The sequence below is a fragment of the Equus quagga genome, chromosome 6 (genome assembly GCF_021613505.1).
Source record: "Equus quagga isolate Etosha38 chromosome 6, UCLA_HA_Equagga_1.0, whole genome shotgun sequence".
NCBI classification, from domain to species: domain Eukaryota; kingdom Metazoa; phylum Chordata; class Mammalia; order Perissodactyla; family Equidae; genus Equus; species Equus quagga.
Window position 1 is genome coordinate 65,785,875 of NC_060272.1, and position 22,363 is coordinate 65,808,237.

At 34.7% G+C, this 22,363-nt stretch overlaps 1 protein-coding gene across 4 annotated transcripts in view; it reads left to right on the forward strand.

The window, feature by feature from the left end:
* Positions 1–5,047, forward strand: part of TRPC4 (transient receptor potential cation channel subfamily C member 4) — a 206,894-nt gene extending 201,847 nt beyond the window's left edge. For all 4 annotated transcript variants that reach the window (XM_046663667.1, XM_046663666.1, XM_046663669.1 and 1 more), the window contains 3 exons: positions 2,338–2,379; positions 2,510–2,599; positions 4,063–5,047. In XM_046663667.1, the coding sequence (XP_046519623.1) occupies positions 2,338–2,379; positions 2,510–2,599; positions 4,063–4,785 (855 nt within the window). In that variant the 3' untranslated portion in view covers positions 4,786–5,047. The remainder of the gene's footprint in view (positions 1–2,337; positions 2,380–2,509; positions 2,600–4,062) is intronic.
* The last annotated feature ends 17,316 nt before the right edge of the window (positions 5,048–22,363 follow it).

Sequence of the window (22,363 nt, forward strand, 5' to 3'; positions counted from 1 at the left end):
GCATAATATCAATGGTCAATAACACAAGAATCAATTCCACGGTGCTAACCAGGGGAGGAGAGAGTAAGTGGACATGAGGGGTATCTGAGCTGCATAATTTAGCTGTTATCACTCGGTGAATTCATTCCATTCATTTTTGTATTCAGTATTTAGAATACGGTTAACTTCATCCATTCTTATTTTCCTAGCATGGTGAAATTTAGTTAGCTGATATAATCTCACAAGACTAAAAATAGCTTTGTAGTATTACTATGTAGGTGTGGGAAAAAATTGGCAAAAAACAACTAACTATATTATCTTAGCCTTAAACCTGGGCTACAGATATTGAACAACTCCTGAAAGTTACCACAGTGAACTTTTTCTATGTTCTGTTTCTGCCACATTATTTTGCTTTTTTAAAAATTTTTATTAAAATGTTGAAATTTGTATATGAGTTCAGTTCTGCTGAAGGAAAGGCAGTTCATGCTCTTTTTAATACTAAAAGGCATCACTTTTCACTTATTACTTTCAATAATTTTCACTTATTACTCATAATTTTCTGATTCTGTCATCCTTAGTTTTAGTTTTGCATTAAGGAAATTTAAAGTGAAATCATGACTTCAAGCTGTTCTCTACTGACTATTTTTTATTGGCTTTTTAAAGACTAAAACATAACAGAAAAATGCTATAGGACACCAAAATAATAAAAATTGAGTCTACTAAATTCTATATTAAATTCAAAGTTTCTATCTACTTAAATCATAGAATAGGGATCTACTGTACAATATTTATAGTGAGCGTGTTAAAGTCGGTATACAGCTTGTTTCAGTTTTTATGTTCACTTGAAGTAAATTTAAGGGCATCTAAAAGGTTTTTTTTTCCTTCCAGAAGTGCTATTTATCACGGATTTCAGCTGAGCTGTGTCTCAATAGGAGTCACATACCTCCATCTGGTGGCCCACTCTGAAATTCCCATGCTATATTTTTTTCAAGATGTTGTAATTTTGTATTGTTTCAAATTTACCAGTCTTAATACCATAATCATATTGAAAATTTGTTTCTTAAGATTCATGCAGAAAATGAATGCTATTCAAATCATTAGTGGCTTTGGGGAAGCTAGGCATTGTCTCATCTGTTTCTGACAGTCACTACTAATCATGAAACACAAATCCATTCTCATGGTCAGCAAAAATGCCATTGTCCCCTATTCTCCTAAAGAGAAGAAAGAGTTTCTTTTGAATTGTTTGATTTTTTTTCTAATATCATTTCACAGAGATGTATGCAGTTATAACTCTCAAAATTCCATTTCATCAGCCTATGATTAAGTATTTAGTAAGGAACAAGATCAAAAGACTTATTTAAACTTCAGATATGTTATCTTTTTTGCTTTCTCGCAATTTACCAATTCAATCCTTTATTACAGAAATATTTTTATTTTAGATTATTTTGGCCAGTTTTCTCCCTTAAGAATCAAAACTGATATTTATTCAATATGCATAAAATTGGGATTATAATAGCTTTTTTCCTAGTATCTTTAGAATACTTGTGAAATCTGCACATACACAATTTTAGTATTTATTATTTAACTTAACTTATAATGGAATTTTTCTAATCATTAAACATCTTCTCTCTCCATTCTGCACTCTGAAGTCACTGCTCTGTGCTAATCCTAGTTCTGATCCCAAACCATTCTGATCTCTTCAAAATGAGCCGGAATTCACATTTATTTTAAAAAATGATAAATTAATGAACCCTATGTTTGGACAGAATCTTTTATTTTATTTTTTTGTTAAATTCAACCATCTAATTAAAACAGCAACCCTCTCTAATGTACATCTGATTGAATTCAGTGTTGGGGAGTTTATTGTCTAACAATGTTCCTGATTTCGTGTTGCATATCGTGGTTAAATTCTTGATGTTGCTCTGTTGACATTTAGACCTTCCTATTGTTATAATGCTAGCTTTTCACTCTATCGAATTATTTCTACTTGATATTTCTTTTAATTTTTATTTGATATGTCCTGTCTGTGTCTCCTAGCATCATTTCAACTGATTTGGGGTACATATTCACTATGATAACCCAATTCTCCATCCCATTATATTAGAAAAATGCCAGTTCCACCATTGTTAACTAATTCTATATATTAAATGCCATAGGATTATAACCTTGCACTTTGTTGTTTTGGCTCCTTATCTTTCGATTCACGTGAAGCACTCATTAGCTATTATCCATTGTCTAGTAAAATTCTCTCTTTGGAGAAATGAGGGGAAAAAATTTTTGACTAAAAAAAATGAATTATTTTCCAGAATGTTAATGTATCAATATAACCAAAAAGTATATGTCCTCGTTCCTTTTCAGAGACGAGCTGCTGATAATTTAAGAAGACATCACCAATATCAAGTAAGTTACTCTTGTATTATATCTTGAAATTTACACTAAAATAAAGTACAATCTCCTCTTCAGAACTGACTCAAGAAAGCAAGCATATTTATGCATTGAATATCCATTCTGTTGTTTTAAAATGCCTCAGGAAGTTATGAGGAATCTGGTGAAGCGGTACGTGGCTGCCATGATCAGAGATGCCAAGACTGAAGAAGGTCTGACGGAAGAGAACTTTAAGGTAAGCATTTTCATCTTCACCATCATCACTGAAAGGCAGATTCTGCAGAGCGTGGAACCAGGCACAGCACATTTAAAATCAGAGCTGGAAAGAGCCCTGTGTTCCAGTAAGACCGGATGTCTTCTGATTTTAAATTAAAGTCCTATTGAATTATCAAAATAAAAACAAGTGGAGAAATTTCTCCTCAAAATACATTGTTTCCAAACATACTTAATCTGAAATGTCAAGGGACTTATTTGGAGGCAGAGAAATCCTAGTGCCCAGTGGCATTTGACTTGCTGATTCCAGCAACACTCTACCGAGACAGCTTTAGTTTTTGAAATTTCAGTCTGATTTCTAAACTTAAGTTAGTTTAGTTCCAACACCCTGAAAATAACAACAAAACCTTTTTTGTGTTCTACACTGCTTTGGTAGCGGAAATTCAAGGTTTGAGCTTAACTATGACTTATAAACTCAGTCTTTCCCCCTGAGGATTTTCTTTAATTCTATCAGGGGAGATGAGTGGAATACATGAAATATGTATATGCTCATATCATGTGTATGAAATACTTTTGTTATTCTGCATCAGTTTGTAGAGATTTTTGAAGAATGATTAAAGTCAATAAGATCTTATAGGCAAAAACAAACAAATAAAATACCCAAAGAGGACCTTTAACAGAGAAAAGCAGCAGGTTTGATAAAAAGAATAAAGATAAGCAGTGAGTTAGGTAGAGGAGAGAAACTGCAAAACAAAGCGCAGATTGAAAGTTGGCTAGGGTCCAAAATGTTCTTTGCAGTCACAGCAATCCAAATTTTGAAGTTAAATGGTTCACGGTGTTTGGGGAGATAGGTTGGAGGCAGGAGACCACCACAAAGGCTTCCATCAGGTTAGGACTGAGAATTCCATTGTCCAGAAAGATGAGAAAAGGATGAATATAAGACACGCTGTCTGATCTGAAGCAATGGGCAGGATTTAGCGGTTGACCCAGGTGTTGGGTAAAATCAACTCCAAGGCAGTAAACAGTTGAAAGTCACTGCCAACTCTTGGAAGACTAGACTCCACTTTATTTTTTTAAATATCCTTTTGGGCAGCAAAACTGTGACAATATTAAAAATCTTTAAAAAATGCATCTCTGAGAGAGTATGAAGTGACTGGAAAGCAGATGTATATTTTAGAGAAGAAGTATTTGAAACTCTTTTCTCCCGAAAACCCAATATACTTGACTACATAGTGGTGGAAAAGAAAATTCTTTTCGTTTCTTTTTACATCAAAGTTAGGAAATCCGCCTGTTCCTCCAGAACTCCAACAGCGAAATTAGTAGACATCAAAATGACACAAGTGCCGGTGAGAAAACGCAATTCTTAATGGAACCACAGCAGAATGGAAGCTTAGCTCTTAAAATAGGTCAGACTCATCTATGAAATAAGCAAATGATGTTGATTTAAGTCATAAAACTAATTTTATCATTTTAAACTTCACCTAGGAACTAAAGCAAGACATTTCTAGTTTCCGCTTCGAAGTCCTGGGGTTACTAAGAGGAAGTAAACTATGTACGGTGCAATCCGCTCACGCCGCGACGGAGTCTTCCAACTCAGCTGACTCTGATGAAAAGAGCGATAACGAAGGAAGCAGCAGGGACAAGAAAAAGAACTTCAGCCTTTTCGATTTAACCACCCTGATTCATCCGAGATCGGCAGCAATTGCCTCTGAAAGACACAACATAAGCAATGGCTCCGCCCTGGTGGTGCAGGAGCCCCCGAGGGAGAAGCAGAGAAAAGTGAATTTCGTGACTGATATCAAAAACTTTGGGTTATTTCACAGACGATCAAAACACAACGCTGCTGAGCAAAATGCAAACCAAATCTTCTCTGTTTCAGAAGAGATGGCTCGTCGACAGGCTGAAGGACCACTGGAGAGAAATATTCAACTGGAATCCCGAGGCTTAGCTTCACGGAGTGACTTGAACATCCCCGGCCTCAGTGAACAATGTATATTAGTAAACCATCGAGAAAGGAACACAGACACCCTCGGTTTACAGGTAGGCAAGAGAGTGTGTCCGTTCAAGTCAGAGAAAGTGGTCGTGGAAGACACCGTTCCAATAATACCAAAGGAGAAGCGCGGGAAGGAAGAGGACTGTAGCGTAGACTATGACGTAAACCTCACTGACACGGTCACCCACGAGGACTATGTGACAACAAGATTGTGATACTTGAAGGAGGAAGTGTATATCCTGCATACACGTATTTTCCGTAGTGGTCTGGGTGGGGGGAGATGTTTAAAAGTGAATTAGCAAATGCTAACGTACACTTTATAGCATTTATTAACTGTGGCATATTAATGTGTAACAAGTTTAATTAAGGCAAAGGCTATCAAAAACCTTTGTTTTGTAGCCTGCTTTTGCTTTCACAATTTGTTTTACAATTTTTTTGTTAATAAATAAACGCACCTTGTATTCTTGTACTGTTGCAATAACCCACAGGAAATTTTTAGCTATCTTTTTCAATGAAAACAAATGCAATTTATTTCATGTGGTAGTTGACTCCTACAATAGATATTTTTATATGCATAAAACAACGTAGCTGAAATATTAGAGCTTTTCATAATTTTTTAGGGTCTCTAGAGATGGTTACTTACCAAGGACTTTTCACCCAGCCCTACAATTTGGCTTTAAAACACAAATAATATCAAATTATTTCTCAAGAACATGTAAATAATTATAGTACACAATTAAAGCAAGCAAGCCTGGTTCTCATGGAGTCATGATCAAACTCTCTGTTAAAATGAAAATCAGGTATACTTCATGGAATTTTAGGTCGCCCAGTTTTCCTTTCAGTAAGTAAAAAAAACTGTTGGTCTTAATGTAGATGATTGATGATTTTTAATGAGATTTTGTCAGAAAAAAGGTTGTATCTCAAGCTTAAAAAAACCAATTACCTTTTTCAGGTTTAACTGCTAATCAGTGTAAATATGAGTCTTTATGAATAACTTGAATTTCAAAAATATGGCAGAAGTTCTCAGTGATAGAAATGAACAATGATAGATTAAAATAGTTTAAGCACCTTAAACAAAGCAAGATGATTGCCTACTCATAATATACAGATGAAAATGAACTCACTCTGACAATCCAAATCTAAGCAAAGTTAAATTCTGTTTTCAATCAGTGCAGTATTGTTGTCAATTCAAAAGAAGTACAAAAATCTAGAAGTTTCCTCTTCTTTCCCTTAGTGACTGGTATATATTTCTTTAAAATTAAAATCACTCAAAGATCATTATTAATTTTAGCAGTGGATATAGACACATAGTTTTCTCCACAGGGTCAACATTCTTAATTACTTGTTTCTGCTATTGTTTCCAAGGTAATTTAGCTTATATTACACTCATTCACCAAACTCCCAAAAGGGAAAGTGTTTTCACCAGATACGAAAAAAGGTACTGGCAACTTTGTAAAGTGTAAATTATGTAACCTGTGTCTATTTAAGCCACTATGGAAATAGAAGTTTCTTCATCACAGGCAATTAGCATTTATTTCAAATCAATAGAAAAATGCTGAATTCATTTTACTTCAAAAATTACTTCCATGAACTAGAGAAATTGTATATGATTTCGCATTGACTCGAAACTGCATAGTTTTACAAAACCCAGTTTTGGATTGCCATACATCAAAAATAAGGAATAACAGCAATAACAGCATCAGCCACTGTTCTATATGCCACACATGTATTAATATATAGGTACTGTTCATACACACTCTCTGAAGGAGCTACTGTTCTTATCCCCACTTTATAGATGAGGAAACTATGGCAAGCGCTGGCTCAGCAAAGGTTCACAGCTAGTGGTGGAGCTATGCCGTGTCCATCAGGGCCAGGCCCTTAACCACTGTACCCCACTGCCTCTCTGACACCAACAGACCGAGCGAAGAAGTGTGTGTATAGAGGGGCTACTATTGCCACTTCAGAAACGCCATATTTTGAGAGACAATGAGTTTGGTAAACTCCGTAAATTTGTGTCTCTTCTTGCAAAGCAAGAGGAATGTGTAAAATTAAAGATATATTAGATTCTTTAGATTCAATTATGTTATAGAAGTTAGAAGATTTTAAAAAGCATATTTGGTATGGGATGTTAGACTTCAACTGGAAATATTAGATTTTAGTTTTCAGGAAAGCCAGAGGCACTGAGTACTGCTCCCTCCTAAATCTGGCTTTGGCCTACGCTATTAGGAATGAATGAGCTGGAGAGGTTTGCAGAAACACAGTAAGCCTAATGAATATTCTAATTACTTCAAGCACATCTTTATCTCAGGTATGTTAGGACTCAGTAAGCCCTGAGGATGGTGAAATATCCAATTGTTCTAAGTTAGACATACGGCAGTAGGGAAATTGTAGGCCTATTCTCAAACTTGCAGTATTTTCCAATGATTCTTCTTTTGCCCCTTCTGTTTTTGTCTTTGTGTTTCTTTCCAAAGTAAAGATGATATACATCATCATTATACATACGCTACCGAAATTTAATTTCAAATTACCTCTATTCCTTCAAATAATACCAACAACAATAAATGCAACAATAACAAAAATTTTTCCCGGTAATTTATTTATATCAGGAATAGGGTGCTGATATTTTATTGGTGAACATGGTGATAATAGAGAGATATTCTTGGAGCCAGTAACACTGCTTTTCAGTGTTCTGGAAATGATGGTTTCTAACAACCCTCAGATGTCACTGACAGATGCATTTATGAGTTTAAACAAAGTATTGCATATTGTCAGTACCAGATATCCTAGAATTGGGTATTATTCTAAATACGTAGGGATATTAGGTAGCTGAAGACGAACAGTAGAAAAGAATAAGGAAACATAAAACAACAGCAGGATTGCAAATAAAGGGATTATGTTTTTGAGGTCTTTCAGTGAGTAATTTGGGGTTTCTTTTCATTTCTATCTCTATCAACAGAAATTCCTAAACACCAAAGAGGTTTGACATCACACTTTCATTTGCATAAATAACGTTTTTTGTGTGTTTCATGCCCTTTTGATCTTGCCGCTGCTCAACTGTATTTATTTATTTATTTTTGACCAGGGTTGGGTGGAAGAATGTCTAGAAAATCCAGTTTAACTTTAATGGAATTAAGTTAAATTTCACAGCACTTCATTTATCATAGACATGTCTTTGCAAAACCCATTTACAAGAAAGAACGCTGTAAAGATGTACCTCACCATTTGTGATAGATGTATTCCTGAAAATATCTGTGTAAATAAATCTATATTAACTTCAGTAGGGAAACTGGCTATGTAAAAAAAATGGTAGTAAATTATTTTGTAAAATGATGAATTATTTTTCAAAGTGATGATCATCCTCAAAATGTAACTGTTTCATAAGTTGAATATTTGTATATCAAATTTTCTTAAATTAGATATTTTATTTACTGGCTGGCAATTAAAATACTGCAAAAGCATACTCACTTTCTTGCCTTGACCTGGAGAGCAACCTGACATACAGTAGTAATCAAACACACAAACCCAAACAATGAAATTTCTTGGGTTACTGTTGGGATGTAAAGAATGAAATTGATGAAGAGTTAAGGGTAATAAACTTATCATATTATTCTCAAAGAAGTAGTCAGTGTTCTAGCCAATGTGGAAGGAATATAGGTAGCCAGTGGTATAAAAATGCACTCTTTTAATATTCAATAATTCTGGGATTTAGTTGAGCGAATGATTCTCCAGTCTCATGGGTTTTTGTTGAAGAGCAGACATCAAGTATTGAAATCTCTCCCTTCTTGGTTGTTGTGCATTGTGTTTGTAGCCAAACTTTCTACAGTTTAGACAGCCACCAGTTTAAACATTTGAGATGGTAACCCTAAAAAATAACCTGCAAAAACAGTCCATGTTTCTCTCTAAATATGTTTATAATGACAAATTTTTTGAAAGCCAAATTTATGAATATATTTCACCATTTTGAAAACTACTTCTTTAGTTTAGCTTTATTATATTTTTTTTCTTGACTTATATTCTCCAAAATTCAGACCTCCCAGTAACCATAGAAACTAGAAATTTAGTATCTCTGGCAGTTTCCTTAAATTCAACTTCAAAAATGTTATTTTAATTATTTCACAATATATTACAAAGCATTTTGTGTACATGCTGTTATCACATGACTTTTTTAAAATTTTACAAGCTTATTAAATAAGTTCTCCATAGATTACTGGAGAAACTAAGGCTCAGGGCATTTATGGAGATTATCCAAATTTACCCAGCTACTCGGTGGTTGAGTGGAGCTTAAAGAAAAAACTCTTCATCTAGATATTCGGGTGAGTCATCAGGTCGTAAATATCTTGGTTAATGAATTTCACTTTTGTGAAATTTTGTCTCCTTTGCTCCCTCCTTCAATGGAAAATATTTACAGTTCAAATTTTCCACAGCTAAAATTCAGAATTAATATCATATTACCTTTTTTCCCTACAAGATTGTTTGTTCACATATTTTTTTTTTAAGTAGTTTCTTACTGTTTTCTGGAAGTACACCGTTCATCATTTTCACTTCAACTGTAGACTTTGTCATTATTCTATATACACACTGGTAACAAAAAAATGTATTAAATAGTAGCAAGTCTTCTCAACTGAAAAATGATAGAGCTGAAAAATATGAAGCTGAACCAAGATTAAGACCATGGGACCAGGGCCAAATTTGCCAGGCTGTCACTGAGCTGACCAACAGTGATGCTGTCTTGGCCAGTGAAATTAACCAGTAACGAAACCATCAGTTTCCTCTAGAGCTGCGCTGTCCAGTGTAGCTACTCTCCACAAATGGCTACTAAGCCCTGGAAATGTGTAAAACACACCAGATTTCAAAGGCTTAGTATGAAAACAGTGTAAAGTATCTCATTAATAATTTATACTGATTGCAAGATGAAATAATATTTTGGATGCATTGGGTTAAAATATACTAATTAAGTTAGTTTCATGTTTCTTTTTGCTTTTTAATGTAGCTACTAGAAAATTTAAAAATTGTATGTGGTTGGCATTTATAACTGGCAGTACATTCTGTTGGATAGTGGTGCTCTGGAGTATCTCTATTTGTTTCACTCAATTCATGTACTTCCATCATTTGAATCCCATACATAAAACTTATGTATTAAATTACTCAAAAAATATTCATATGGCTTAACTAAAATTTGCCATCTCTCCTTGATTCCCAATCTCCTAATGGAATCTCTGCCAATAATTTGCTGTTTTTCATGTTTTCCCTTGCCTTTGCAAATATATTAATATATAAATATGCATGCCTATGTATAGGCTAAGGATTTTTATTGTTTTTATTCAAGAATGGAATTATATGATACCTATAACTTAGTAACTTGTTTGTTTTTCATTTAACAAGGTATCATGGAAGATTTCCTAGGGCCATCTAATGTAGTGGAGTCATTTGAATCCATTCAAAGAAACTTCTTCATTAGTTGTTTTACCTATTGAAATATATTCATACTCTATTTCTAAAACTGCTATGGAAGAGCTACTTATTGGATCAAACACAATGTTTTGAGGAGTACTTGAGAGACGACAAGGTGTTTCTGAAAGGCAAATATGTTCATTTCTCCCTGTGTTTACAATCTGCAGAGCTCTCTATTTCCCTTGTGATTAAGTGCAGATTCCATAGCATGATCTTCATAAAGTGGTCCCACTTCTGGTTCCAGAATCATTTCTCAGCATCATTCTCTCTTACAGACTAAATTTCGCCATTCTGGACTTTTTCTTACTATTTAAGATGTACTATTTCTCTTTCCCCAACATTTGCAAATGCTATTCCTCTAGGCTTGCATCATAATTAGACCAAAACTTTATTAGAGAATTTTCTTTAATCTAAGATTTTAATTAATTCTAATTTATCTGTTTTTATGGTTTCCTTTAGAGTCTAATTGTTTTACCAAATGTCTTTTTTCTTAAAGATTATCTCTTTCTGAGCCTGCAGATAATGAGCCAGGTTTCCCTACTCTGGGAATAGGAGGTTATCTGCATTGACTTCCTTTCAGGGCATCAATGTACTTAGAGAGGCTTAATTTACTCCTAGGAAATAACTCACTGTGTTGCTTCAGCAGTCAGAACATAAAATGGCCTGCGGTCTGCGGGTAGGCAAGAACCTGGTATCTTTTCATAGGTCCTGTAGAGTGACCACAAATGGGGCATTTCACTCGTCTAGACCTCGTCTGCTGGTATTTGAAATTTCTGGATGAAAATATCCCCTCTAGCTCTAAAATACTGAACGAAACTAAATCACTTTTCTAAAGTTAGAATTACCAAATAAATAGGAAAGTGAAATATAGAAAAAATAAAGACACCATAAAATATTCCATGAATGGTTATTTCTTCAGGTTTTTCTCAAATTAAACTTTTAAAAAATTTTGAGACCACTATAGATTCACATTGCAGCTGTAAGAAATAATACACGTACCATTTACCCATTTTCCTCCAGTGGAAACATCTTTCAAAACTACAGCACAATATTGCAAAATATTAACATGGATGTAATCCACCGATCTTATGCGGATTTCTGCAGTTTTACTTGTGCTTATGTGAGAGGGCTTCTGTGTGTATTTAGTTCTATACAATTTTATCACATGTGTAGGTTTGTGTATCCACAACCTTAGTCAAGATACAGAACATTTCCATTGCCGCAAGGATCCCTGGTATTGTCCCTTTTTAACCACATCCATTTCTTAACACCCACCCCAAACCCAAACCCTTGAAAACTACTAACTTGTTGTCCGTTTTTGTAATTATGTCATTTCAAGATTGTTATGTAAGTGGAATCACACAGCGTGTAACCTTTGAGGATTAGTATTTTTCACTCAATATAATTCTCTGGAGATTCATCCAAGTTGTTACAACTATCAGTAGTTTGTTCCTTTTTTATTGCTGAATCCTATTCTATGGTATGGGCATACAATTTGTTTAACATTTCACCCATTGAATGATATCTGGGCTGTTTCCAGTTTTTGGCTATTCAAATAAAGCTGCAGTGAATGCCCATGTACAGGTTTTTGTGTGACCAGGACTATAATTGCTTGGTAGTATGGGAGTTGCATGCTTAGTTTTATAAGAAACAGCCAACCCGCATCTCAGTGTACCTGTACCATTTTACATATTCACCAGCAATGTATGAGTGAGTTAATTTCTCTGCATTTTTATAGCTTTTGGTTTGTCACACAGATTTATTTTATTCATTCTGATCATTGTATAATGATATCTCATTGTGGTTTTAATTTGGTTTTCCTTGATGACTAATGACGTCAAACACTTTTCTTGTACGTATTTGCCATCTGTATGTCATTGTGGTGAAATGTCTTTTCATGTTTTTGCTCATGTTCTAATTAGATTATTTATGCTTTTTGATGTTGAGTTTTGAGAGTTCTTTTTACATTCTAGACACTAGTCTTTTGTCAGATATGTGTTTTGTAAATATTTTCTCCCAGTCTGTAACTCGTCTTCTCATTCTCTTAACAGAGTATTTCAGAGAAGAAAATTTTTAAATATTGATTAAGTCCCATTTTTCAACCCTACGTTTTATGGCAATTCTAAGATGATGAAGATTTTCTCCATTTTTTTCTAAAAGCTTTATACTATTGTGCTTTACATTTGCCTATACTATTTTTCCTTGTCTTTTCTTCCAAGTACTTTATCATCTACACAGATTTACAAAAGAAAAGTCATCTTGAGGAGCGGGATCATGTCCACAGAGAGAGAGGCAATGAGGAGGGGCACTGTTAACAGGCACGTATGCAGGTGGCGGGGAATTTGGGATAACAACAAGAAAGGTAAATCATTTTTATGAGATAACAACTGACTTAGTTACCCAGAATTTATAGCCAGACTTTTTTTGGAACTTGTTGGGTAAAATTTTTCTGGTAACCCATACTTTTCTGAAGCTTGGGGAAAAAAAGCTGAAATAATATTTCAATTTTGTTACATTTCTCCCAACTTCCTGAATCAGATGGAGAAGCAGTAAAGAATGAGAAAAAGTTCTGTGATGAGGTTGAAAACCAGAAACACAAAACATTTTCAAATATACTCCTCTTCATGAAACCCAATTGCTATTTGAAAAAGGCTGAGATTGCTGAAGCACGATCCCACTCTCTATTTTCTGAAGATTGATCACTAAATTTGAAGCTACCATGAAGGTACCATTAGAACAACCAATGATTTGTTTAAAATGCTTCTTTTTGGCTTTAACAGCGCACAACAAAAAAAGAATAATTTGGGTATAAGATCAATGTAATTCGTTGGTGTAAACAATTAAATCAGAATAATGAAATTATGACTACATAAGAATATATATGGACCATTAAACAAAACAGCTTACTGCACACAAAAAGATAATGATTGAATGATAAAGAATGTGGCATAAAATTCCCATGTTAATCAAAATCATTTCTGAGGCTTGTATTAGAAAGGAGAATTATCACTAATCCCTATAAAAATATGGACTAGAAGTTTGACTGTCATTATGATATATAATATGACAATATTTTGATTTTCTTGTAGAAATATAGCAATTAACTGAATTAATCAATGAAAACTATTGGAATTCCTCTCCTATAGAATTCAAAGTTTCCACTTTACGAAGCATAAAGTTGAAAATCGTATCTCAATGCATAAGATGATCTGGATCTTTAAGTTTGTTTTCACTTTCTATCTTTTCCCATCCCCCTCCCCCCTCAGAGATTTGGCCCTGTGGCAAGCAGTAGGGATAAAAAGATGAAGTATACTTTCTAGAGGGGCTCACAAAGTCAAATCTGGAAAATCTCACTTATGCTTCACATTGTGAGAGATTGAAAATAGTATTGTTCTCCATCCAGCTGGTGCTTAGCAGTCAAGGTCTGTAGACTGGATATCTTTTTCCTCGTCATCCATCCAGCCATGTGAAAAGAGACTGTTTTGCTAGATGAGATATGTATTTTAGCTTTCTTTGACGTAGAAATGTAGTAAGAAATACAGAAAAGACATAGGTTTTTAATTTCATACTTAAAATAAATTTATCTAATTGGTGATACATTGATCAATTTGCATCTTCATATTTTTATCCAGCTACCAGGTAAATTGACTTTTGCAGCAATTATTCCTTCGTTCACAAATATTAATTAAGCATGCATTTTGTGACAGGTGTTATGATACATGCTAAGACTAAAATAATAAACAAAATTCATTGAATCAAAAAAAGATGAATCTTCTGGAATCTTCTGGAAATAACAATTCAGTATGATAAGCATGCTGTCCCTGGGGAGCACCGAGGAGGAGCACTTTACCTCGTTTGGGTACAGAAAACAAGAGAAGTCTATGTCAATTCCTAAAGACGAGTAGTAGTTATTCTGAAGTTGGTCTTTGTCCTGGGCACAATTGGGAGTAATCAAAGAATTTCATGTAGGAGTTTGTCATGACAAAATTCTCTTAAGGCAGAGATGGAAAGAGATGTGAAAATCATCACATTTTCACAATGAAATTAAAGAGAAATGAGTCTTTTCGATTCTGAAAAAGAATTTTTTTAGGATTTTGCTTAATGGTTTTAAACAGCCTAACCGCTAATCTGCAGACAATAAATGTGCAGTAAATTTTTCTAAGGCAAAACAAGTCAATACAATTCTAATTAGTTTTCTATTTATCTTTTAAAAAGCTGAATATGTTTTATATTTAATCATAATTTTCTGGCCATTCTTAATCATCTTAAGAATAATTATCTTTTAAAAATAGTTTTATTGAGATATAATCCACAAACCATACAATTCACTCATTTAAAGTGTAAAATTCAGTGGTTTTTAGTACATTCACAGATCTGAGCGCTCATCACAATTGAGTCAACTTTAGAATATTTTCATAGCTCCAAAAAAACCCCTGTACCCTTTAACTATCCCCATCCTACCCTGCTCCAGACCTAAGCAACCATTAATTTTTTTCTGTCACTATAGATTTCCTACTCTGGATTTGCATATCAATTGGATCACATATGTGGTGTTTTGTGACTGACTTCTTTCAAATGACATGTTTTCAAGATTCACCCAAGTTGTAATGTGTCAGTACTTTATTTCTTCTTATGACCAAGTAACATTCCTTTCTATTTATATACCACTTTTCGTTTATTTATTTGTCTGTTGATGGGCATTTGGGTTGTTTCCGCCTTTTGGCTATTACAAACAATGCTACTATAAACCGTCACATTCAAGATTTTGTGTGGACATATGTTTTCATTTCTCTTGGGTAAATAACTAGGAGTGGAATTACTGGGTCATATGGTAACTGTGAATAATCATTTGAGGAGCTGCCAGACTGTTTTCCACAGTGGCTGCACTATTTTCCATTCCCACCAGCTGTGTATGAGAATTCTGATTTTTCCACATCCCCATCAACTCTTTTTCTTTCAGTTTTTTATCCTAGCCATCCTAGTGGATATGAATGGTATCTCATGTGGTTTTGGTTTGCATTTCTGTGATAATTGATGGTGCTGAGCATCTTTTCAAGAGCTTTTTGGCCATTTGTATGACTTTCTTGGAGAAATATTTATTCAGATACTTTGACTATTCTTAATTGGGTTATTTATTTGTCTTTTATTATTGAATTTTGAGTTCTGTATATGTTGTAGACACAAATCCCTTATCATGTATATGACTTGCAAATATTTTCTCCTTCTCTGCAGGTTGTCTTTTCACTTTCTCGGTGGGGTCTCTTGAAGCACAAAAGTTTTTAATTTTGATGAAATCCCATTTATCTATTTTTCCTTCATTGCTTATAATTTTAGTGTCATATCTAAGAATCTTTGCCAATGTCATGAATGTTTAGCCAAATGTTTCCTTGTGAAAGTTTTATAGTTTTAACTCTCACATTTAGGTCTTTGATCCATTTGAGTTAATTTTTGAATATGCAGTGAGGTAAGGGTCCAACTTCCTTCTTTTGCAAGTGGCAATCAAGTTGACTCTGCATGGTTTGTTGAAAGGACTATTCTTTCTCCATCGAAAGGTCTCACTACCTTTGTCAAAAATCAGTCGATCATAGATGTATTTATAGACTTCTTTCTTAACTCTCAATTCTATTTCATTGAGATATATGTCTATCCTTGCACTATTACCACACTGACTTGACTATTGTTGCTTTGTAACAGTTTTGAAATCAGGAAGTGTGAGTCCTCTTACTTTATTCTTTTTTTTCCTAGCATTATTTTAGCTATTCTGAGTCCCTTGGAAACCCATATGTATTTAGAATCAACTTTTCAATTTTTACAAAGAAATTATCTGGGATTCTGATAGTGATTTTATTGAATCTATAGGTCAGTTTGGGGAATGTTGCCATTTTTAGAATGTTAAATCTTCTCATCCGTGAACATGGGATGCTTTCCCATTTATTTAGGTCTTCTTTAATTTATTTTAACAGTTTTATAGTTTCAGAGTATAAGTTTTGTACTTCTTTTGTTAAATTTATTCCTAAGTATTTTATCCTTTTTGATGCTGTTGTGAATGGAATTATAATTATCTTTTAAGTTCCTCAAAAGTCAGAAATTCTTGATACACAAATACATAAGAATCAATTCATCAATGTTATAATTACATCAATTAAAAACTGGATAAAGTGAAATTTCTATTGCCCATCACCATAGAGACTTTTGCTAAGTAATTATGCAATTTATGAGGATCCAACCTCTTTTATTGACAAAGCCACTTAACTGCTAGAATTGTTTTGAAGGTGGTATACATAAAAGCCAAGAATAAAATAAATTATATATTTGAGCATACAATTCTCCATTCTTCTTCAGATTTCTGCTTAATGGTCTCATTTTAATTACCCTGTGTATTGTCTACGTAACTTTTGTCAATTTTAATTGCAATGTGGTTACACATGTTAATAATATGTTTGTCTTTACATCTAAGCCTAGCATTATCATCTATCTCATCATTTCATTATGTGTTCATAATGTGAACATAAACTTCTCATGTTAATTTTAAGAGGAATTTTCAAATTGTACTGGGTTTTATGTATGTATACACTGTAGTTTTTTGATGCTAATATGCACCAAGTAACCATTATGGCAGATCTTGTTATGAATATCTAATTATAATCTTACTGATAAATGAGGAGTGAGGAGTAAGGAAGTGAATTAAAATGCTTATTACTCTTTTTGGTATTTGCAATTTTAGTATACTTAATAAGGGTTTTTTTTGACTAATCTGGAAAGTATGCCCATGAATTTTACCAGTTTATAGAATTAAGATATTCCATTAATCTTATTATATAGGACAGGAGGAAGAATAAATCTAGCTACTTGGGAGGATTAGTGCTCAGGGGAGGCCATAACCAGACTAATTGGTTACGCTGGTTGTAAAAATGAGATGAAGAGAAAAGATGAGTGGCTGTATAAGAAAACAAGGTCCATGATATCTGAGGATTAAGAATCCACTATGGATGAGAAAAAGAAAAAAAGCGAGAAAGAAGATGGCAACAAGCACAACTTTCCGTCCACAATTCTTAGTAGAAGGATTTGGATTGATGCTCCCGCCAAAGCCTCCCTCTCTGGCCTTCATGTGCTCTGTCTGTCCCTATCAAGGACAATTTAAGATGGAAAAAATGTTTTGAGGAAATAAAATAGGCCAATCATAGACACAAATATCATGACTTTATGTATGTCTACATGGCACTAAAATGAGTGAGAATTTGGTTAGAATTAAGTTTAATAAATGAAAATAGCCAAAACCAGTCTCAATCCAAATTTTTTGACCAGAATCCTCTGCTTTGGCTATTGGACTTGAAAGCAAGAAATTTAATTTCTAACTTCATTCTAATGTCTTTATTGGCTCATTTGTAAAATGGGAAAATGGCAACTTACTACTCTGGACCAAGGAGCTCAGTTATCATTATGATTTGAAAAAATGGAAGAAGAAGTTGAAAGCATTTTGTCAAGTATAAGGAAATATGTGTGCGTGATTTTCTTTTCATTACATGAGGGTAACACTAAGGAATTTCAAAGAATTTAGCATTAAGTGGTATATAAATTCTTCACATCTAACTTGGATCAAAGAAAAACTATGCAAATCACCTTAGGAAGCAGAATGAACTGCAGGCCAGGAAGAATTCACTGCAACCTGATCTAATGTATTAATGTGGCTAAACAAAGAAAATGACTGTCAGAATGAGGGGGACAGACACAATCTGGATAAATGCTGTAGAGAAAAGGTAAAGAAGTGTCAGAGCAGCCAATTTTGGCATTTCCAGGCACGGCACATATTGCACTGGAAAAGAATCTTTGTTCATGGGTTTGGATCATTCAGGTCCCACTGATAAAGCTGACCCAGTGTGGAGATAAATGAATGAAGGTATGTTGATAAATGTCTCTGATACCATGCCCAAAATTTTGCTTTCTAATCCTAGTAAGGTCCCTTGTTATAGCTTTATTCATGGAAAAACTGCACTACTAATGTTGAATCATGTATTCTGGTTTATGTGACAGCTATAACCATGGAAATAAGAAATAGGCATCTTGATTATAGACAGCAAGCTTCTGAACTTAAGTACCTTGAAGTTATGAGAGATGGGACCATGCCACAGGTGCTGACAAAGTTAGATTTCAGAGCCTTCAGGCGAAGAGCCAGATGCTGAATTATGGCCAATTAATCAAAGTGAGGCCAGCTTGTGAGATCTCCTGGGAGACAACGAGCTGGTATTTTTGAAGGGACACACGTGTCTGTATCACTAGGTATATTTACTATTCTAATATCCATAGCTATTATTGTCAAATCTCATTTTACACGTTACACTGAAGATCTATCTAAGTTACTAAACAGGAAACTAAAAGGATCGCAAATTCTATGTACTTTGGCTTAGATCAGGTTCTGAAATTTACAGAAATAAAACAAAATGTACATACTAACGAAACCTATGCATACCCTGGTGTTTGATTTTAAAGATCCACTCAAACTGTTGGTGATAAAGATGGAAAAGTCAAGAAACATGCTCAAATGTCTGGCCTGGGCAGATGAATAGTTCAAAGGATGAAGAGAAGGAAAGGAAATGACCCAACAATCTGAACAGCCATAGCCAGAAAGATAGTGGGAAATCAGGAGATGTAAGAAAGAAAAGCATTTTTAGGAGAAAGTGGCTTGCATGGTCAATAGCTTTAGGTCAAATAACATAAAGATAGAATTTTTCTGGGAGCAAGAACAAAGAACAGAACGGGTTAGAGCAAGCTAATGTAAGATTGACAGAGCAGAGGAGTGATATTCTGAAAGGTGCATTAAAAATTGAAAAAGATTCAGACTCCCAACTTGCTGCTCTCAAGATACATGGGATGTGGAGAATGAATCATACCCACAGGACAGGGCTCCGTGGAGAGATGTTTTCCTCAGGTGAGAACCAAAGATTCAGGAGGGGAAAATTGGTGGAAATTATTTTCAAAGTAGTGGGTGATTATTTAAAACTCATTTATTTAGCATAAAATAAGTAAATTATTAAATAATTGTTCTAGAGTTTAAAATGGAAGAGTTTGAGGAAGAAATCAAGGAAGAGAATAGATGACTGGGGAGAATAACATTAAGGATGGTTAACTACATAACAAGGACATCAACCAGAGGGTTCTGTGGCAGGGATGTGTGGCAGGATTTCCTAAAATAATTGATTTCCCAAGTTCCTGGTGGATTTGGGAAAAGAGTGGAAGCATTACTTACATTACTGTCCTTTCTGGAAAAAAGTAGCCTTGTCTTTGATTAATTGCGTTTCTGAGAGAATCTCAGCCCAGGTGAGCAGGGATGTAATAGGTTTAATTAGAGATCAAGAGTCTAACCAGGAGCCCTAAATAACAGTATTTATTCATTTGTTGAATGAAAGCATTAACTGAAATCAACATTTTTTGTACCTTGAGAATTGTTGCTGAAAACCAGGAAAGAAAAAAAAAAAGATATTGGTTAAGGCAATGACATAAGCTTATTCAAAAGGAGTTAATGGATCCAGTGCAATTTTTATAGGAGGCTGAATAAATTCACTCCAGCTCTCAATATTTTTGAGAGTTTGCAAAAATCACTAGACTAAACTTTTTCTTAGCCAGAAACTTGTTTATTCCTTGCTTCTCTGTGTATCTTCTCCCTCTTCTTCTAAGATACTGCTCCATAAAGCAGGGGCTTTACCCATATTGTTCACTCTCATACTTCTAGTGCCTAGAACAGTCCTTGGGATATTAGGGTATACCTAATAAATATTTTTAAATAAAGTTTTGAAGTGTTCTTCATACTACCATTTTCACTTACCACCAAATTTCCTCTATCAATAAGTCAAAGAAGTAGGAATATTAAAATGACTTTCTAAAAATCACAATTTTTGAGGCAGCCCTGATGGGATAGTGGTTAAAGTTTGACATGTGCCACTTTGGTGGCCTGGATTCAGTTCCTGGCCTCAGAGCCACATCACTCATCTGGCAGTAGCCATGCTGTGACAGCACCTCACATGGAAGAACTAGAAGGACTTAGGACAAGAATGTACAACTATGTACTGTGGCTTTGGGGAGGGAAAGAGAGAGATAGAGAGATTGGCAACAGATAGCTCAGGGTTAATCTTTCCCAGCAAAAAAAAAAAAATTAAAATTAAATAAATAAATAAGTAAAATCACAATTTTTACAGAAAATTTAACAAAGAAATGAAAGAAAAAAGAAATCTTTCTGAAGACTGACTTAGACCAGGAAACTTTCACACATATTTTAATATAACTCATAAAGTTTTTTAATAACTAAGTTTTGTAGGTGAGGGAAAAGAGATTGAAAGATTTGATACTTTGTCCTGTGTCAAACGACATGTTTGTGGAATAAGATGGATTTTAACATATACACCTCACTTCAAAGAGGAAGACATGGAAGAAGGACGAGGAGCAGGGGCAGGGGGAGTGGAAAGTAAGGGGGGAAGAGAAAGAAGATAGAAGAAAAATTAGAAGAAGAATGAACACTTCTTGGGATAAACACTTTACCTCATAATTTTCATAAGAATTAGCAGTGATAAACTCTGTTCCTACCACTCAAAATTGACTATCATAGAGTTTTTGCAACTTTTCCAAGGATTCATAGCTAAAAGGTAGTGGAGCTGGGCTTTGAATGAGGGTATTTTTAATTCCAATGCCCATGCTCTTCTGATTACATTACTGTTTTTGACAGAAAAGAGATGAAAAAACAGAAAGAATAGGCAGAATGTATTCATTTTCGTTTAGAACTCAAACTGATTTTCCTAAAACTATATTTGGGCTGGTTCTTCCAGTCATGGTAAAGTGAGGGACATGGTCTTCTCTCCCACAAGTCCCCTTGTTTCAGTCGATTGGAGTTACATTGTTTGCATTTACGTATTAATATTATACTAAAGATAAAATCATGAGGAAATTATGATTAATAAGCTATTGTCCCATACACATATAATTATCATCACGGGTAATTGTTCCCTCTCACATTGGAGAACCGTCAGAGAAACACTATATAAACACAAACAGAAAGAAAGCCCTTGTTCCTTTGCTATCTGCCTCTACAGAACACAGACACGTGGAGTCCCCACACGAGTCTAAAGAAATCCACCCTGAAATTAGCTCCAGGAGTGATCTACATGATGAAAATGGAGTGTGGTGGGACATGAAGTGCACTTTTCCTTAAAGATGTATTTGAATTACTGTGTTTTCAGTTAATACAGAGTGGTTTTAATGGGCTGTGCCTACTCTAACTTTTCACAGGTGTTCTGTCTTTCCTGAGCTTCCATGCTGTTTCATTGATTCATGTCATCACTAACAATAATCATTGAAGACTCTGATAAAGGTTTCTATCATCTGATTATTGGGTGGGTGATGCATATAATAGCAGCAGATGAAAAATCAAAAGCTGCAGAAGCCAAAATTAGATTTACGGGCAGAGAAAAAGAAAGAGAGAAATGATTGCATCAACATAGAGTCAAGTAGGATTCAGTTGTCATGACATGATGTTTGACAAAGGTTTGTTGAACAAATTTGATCCAAGAGCAAAGTTAACAAGCGCTGCTTTTGTTTGCAGTTTTTAAAGTACCATATTTCTTAAGATTTCTGTTATGAAATTTTTGATACACAGCCTTTGCCTGACTCTAAAATAAAATGAATATTGCATTCTTGCCACACTCTGTGCAGGATGATTTCAGCTATTGAACAGAATTGGCTATTGGCTGGTTGGAAGAGAGCAAATAGAGACACAAACGCTCCTTGTCTGTTCCTCTCTGCTCCTGTCCTTCATCCCTCACCCACTCCAGTCGCTCCTTCTCAGCATCAATAAGGGCTTTTTCCTCATTTCAGAATGCTCCCTTGACCCGACTCAAGTAGAGAAAGAACGGCAATTGTCAGGATTTGACCTCTTCTAGCACATTTATTGCAGCAGCAATCTATTTATTTCCCACCTTTCACTCCCCATCAAGAAGCAGGAAATTGTTTCACAGAAGAGATACAATGTGTTGTGTCTGGGTCAGAAACCCTCTGCTCATGAGTATGGGAGTGAGGACTGTGTACTCCTGTCAGGAAAGAGCAGTACAAGGATGCCTTCAAACTGATTTTAACCTTCAAACACATATTCAAGTGTGAGTTTGTGCACTGGCACACGCATGTCTGTGTCATAGGCAGGGAGTAACCACAGCCTGGCTCTCAGTTCACGGGAAATTATTAAAGGTAGTTCTTCCCAGGGGGGACAAATTCGGCAACAGCGACAAACCCGGGTGATGGTATAAGTACACTGTAGTGGACTTAAAACAGTTTCATTCTCGCGGTTTCTAAGTTCCGTAAAAT